At 63.4% G+C, this 2820-nt stretch overlaps 1 protein-coding gene across 1 annotated transcript in view; it reads right to left on the minus strand.

Annotated features, from left to right (window-relative positions):
• Positions 1–25: 25 nt before the first annotated feature.
• KLF15 (KLF transcription factor 15) overlaps positions 26–2820 on the minus strand; it is a 7870-nt gene continuing 5075 nt past the window's right edge. Inside the window, exon 3 of the mRNA XM_077780894.1 lies at positions 26–325. Coding sequence (XP_077637020.1) covers positions 159–325 — 167 coding nt within the window. The 3' untranslated portion in view covers positions 26–158. The remainder of the gene's footprint in view (positions 326–2820) is intronic.

Consider the following 2820-nt stretch of genomic DNA (forward strand, 5'->3'; position numbering starts at 1 on the left):
AGGGGCTCCGGGTTCAGGCCGCCCAGGCAAGCCCCTCGCTTCCTGCACCTCCCGGGCTCCAGAAGGTGGGTCGGCAGCATCGTCACGTCCCTCGGAAGAGGCAAATAAATTATTGCTACAAAATAACTGGGCGGGTGAGGGGGCGGGGCGGCGGGCGCTCAGTTCACGGCGCGCACCGCGCGGCTGCTGCGGGGGAAGCGGTGCACCTTGACGTGCTTGGAGAGGTGGTCGCTCCGCGCGAACTTCTTCTCGCACACGGGACACTGGTACGGCTTCACGCCCGAGTGCGANCCCAGGGCTGCCACAGCGGTCTGCTCCCGGGCATCTGGGCCGGCGAGCGGCCGGTAACTATTCGGACAGGCGGCCAAGCCCACAACGCCCTCCGGGCCGGCAGTGTGCGGTGGGGTCACCCTGGCCCCGACTGCAGCTCTGCAGGGGGCTCCCTTGCCCCCTCGGGCCAGACCCTGGGGCTTCTATGAGCGTGTGCATGGGGAAGCCTATCCCGAGGGGACCCTGACGCCTGGGAGGCGTCTCCCCAGCCCTGCAGGGACCTCCTGGCTCCTCCGGCCTCCACTGCAGCCGACGCAGGGTCTTAGACTTGCGTGCATGCCAGCCCCGGACACCGCTCTCCTGAAGGCGGGGGCCCCCTGGGCTGTCACCGAACGAAACCACACGGCTGCAAGGTACTTCTGAGCGTTTCCGTGGTTCCCCCGCCACTTCCTTGTCTTGGCCTCAGTCCGCCTGGGGGTGAGAGCTCCCGCAGCCCAGAGGCCACTGGATCTGAGCTGGACCACAGGGCTCAGACTGTTGTCACTGACTTCAGGGATCTGAAGTTCTCCCACCATGACCTTCACCCTGACAACGCGATCCTACCCCCTGCCCCCGGCCCCCAACACACACACACATGCCATCTTCCTCCCGCTCCACCTTCTCCACCTGTCCTTGGGCCTTCTTGCCACAGGACATTTACACATACTTTTTCCAGTCCTGGAGCGTTCTTCTCTCCCCTCTTTTTGCTTCCCCAACCCCCATCTGTTAGAGCTTAGCTCAAACCTCACTTCCTCAAGGAAGCCCTCCAGGACTGCATCCCATTCTAGGCTCCCGCAACCCAATACGCACCTCGATTTCCTGGCCCTGCCGCTATTATAACTTTAAATTCATTTTCAACTTCTTAATGAATGTCAGCCTGTACCACTAGACCATCAGCTCCACGAGAAAAGACAAGTGTCTTGTTCCCTGCGGTGCATCCCACAAGCAGCCCGGGGCCTGGTGCATGGAAGATGCCAGTACACGCCTTCACACGTGCGGGAGGACCCAGCAAGCACCCCCCCCGAGGGTGGAGGACTGTTACAGGGCACTCGAGTCCCACTGCACGCAAATGCGCACATGTGTGCACACCACACAGTGCACACGTATGCACCCACATACACATGCTACCCCAGTGCTACATAAGCATGGAGTCCACTCCACATGGGCGCACAGGGGCGTGCGCACGCACACACGCCCAGAATGCACAGCATATGCATGGGCACACATGTACAGACGTACGTGCACACCCACACGCACGCACGCACGCACACAGGTACCAGGCCCAAGAGCCCCCTCCTGACCTGGGGCCACACAGCAAGAAGTAGGGTATGTGGAAGTGCCGTCCCCAAAGCAGCCGAAGCACTGGGACTGGTAGCCTACCTCTGGCCTGACCCTACTGGTGGAAGCTTAATCCCACAGCCTGTCAAGAACTGGGAAAACACGTGGCCTGAGGAAGGCCCACCTGGGCAGCAGGAAGGCCTGAGCACCAGACCGGGGCCTGGCCCACAAGCACAGAAGACAGGCAGCTCGGCCTGGCTCACCTGCCCAGGGGCCCAGGGGGCCCTGCCCCAACAGAGCAGCCGGGTTTCTGCGCTTGGAGGCTGGCACTCCACTGCCTAAGCCAGAGCGCCAACTGAGGCTGGCACGGAGCAGTGCTCTCGGCATATCTTCGGAACAATGGAAGAGCGACTGGCCCATTCGCCAGATGAGGAAACTGAGGCTCAGCGTGATGAGGGCCTGATCCGGCACCCCCAGCAAGGCCGAGGATCCTGGCACCGCTCCCTGCTGTGCCCTGCCCACCCTGATGAATGCGGAACGCCCGGCCTCCTCCACGTTGCCTGGCTGGGCGGCATAGGTCGCTGCAGCCCTGAGCCAGGCAGGAAGCTGCGCGAGGCACCGGCAGTCAGAGCCTGGGCCGTGCTCTCAGGCCAGGGCCACCTGCCCCCCGCAGGAGCTGAACACGCAGCTTCTGTACAGGCGGGCCGCCCAGGGCAGGGACGAGCAGCAAGCACAGAAACAATGCCACCAGCCTTCTGGGACCCTGGGCACCGGGATTACCTCCACCTTCCTGGCCAGGGAGCCAGGATCGGCCCCGTAGGGTTGGCAACGCCACGGCCAGGGCTCAACACAGATAAGGGGCTTGCCAGGGTCACAGAGCCAGCAGAAGGGCAGGATCCCTTCAGGTCCCTGCCTCCCCAGGAGCCCTGCGTGGTCCCGGGCAAAACGGCCTCACTCATCCAGTGACGACTTTGGGATTCCGGCCCACCTGCCGGGACTCGTCTTAGAGGCCAAAGGAGGGGACATAATGGCCACAGTGGCCCTCTCATCCCGGGGACGCCATGGGCGCCAGGCCTGAGAACCAGCTGTCCCTACCTGCAAGCCTCCTCCCTGCTGCCCCAGGGCCTTGTGACCTGAGAGGTCTGTCTGTCCCTGGGAAGTGACAGTCTCGGAAGATCCCTACCTCACACCCTCACATCCTCGCAGCCTCTGGCGGAGCCTGGGGACCGCACA

This window comes from Crocuta crocuta, unplaced genomic scaffold, assembly GCF_008692635.1.
Source record: "Crocuta crocuta isolate KB4526 unplaced genomic scaffold, BGI_CrCroc_1.0 scaffold299, whole genome shotgun sequence".
Lineage (NCBI taxonomy): Eukaryota > Metazoa > Chordata > Mammalia > Carnivora > Hyaenidae > Crocuta > Crocuta crocuta.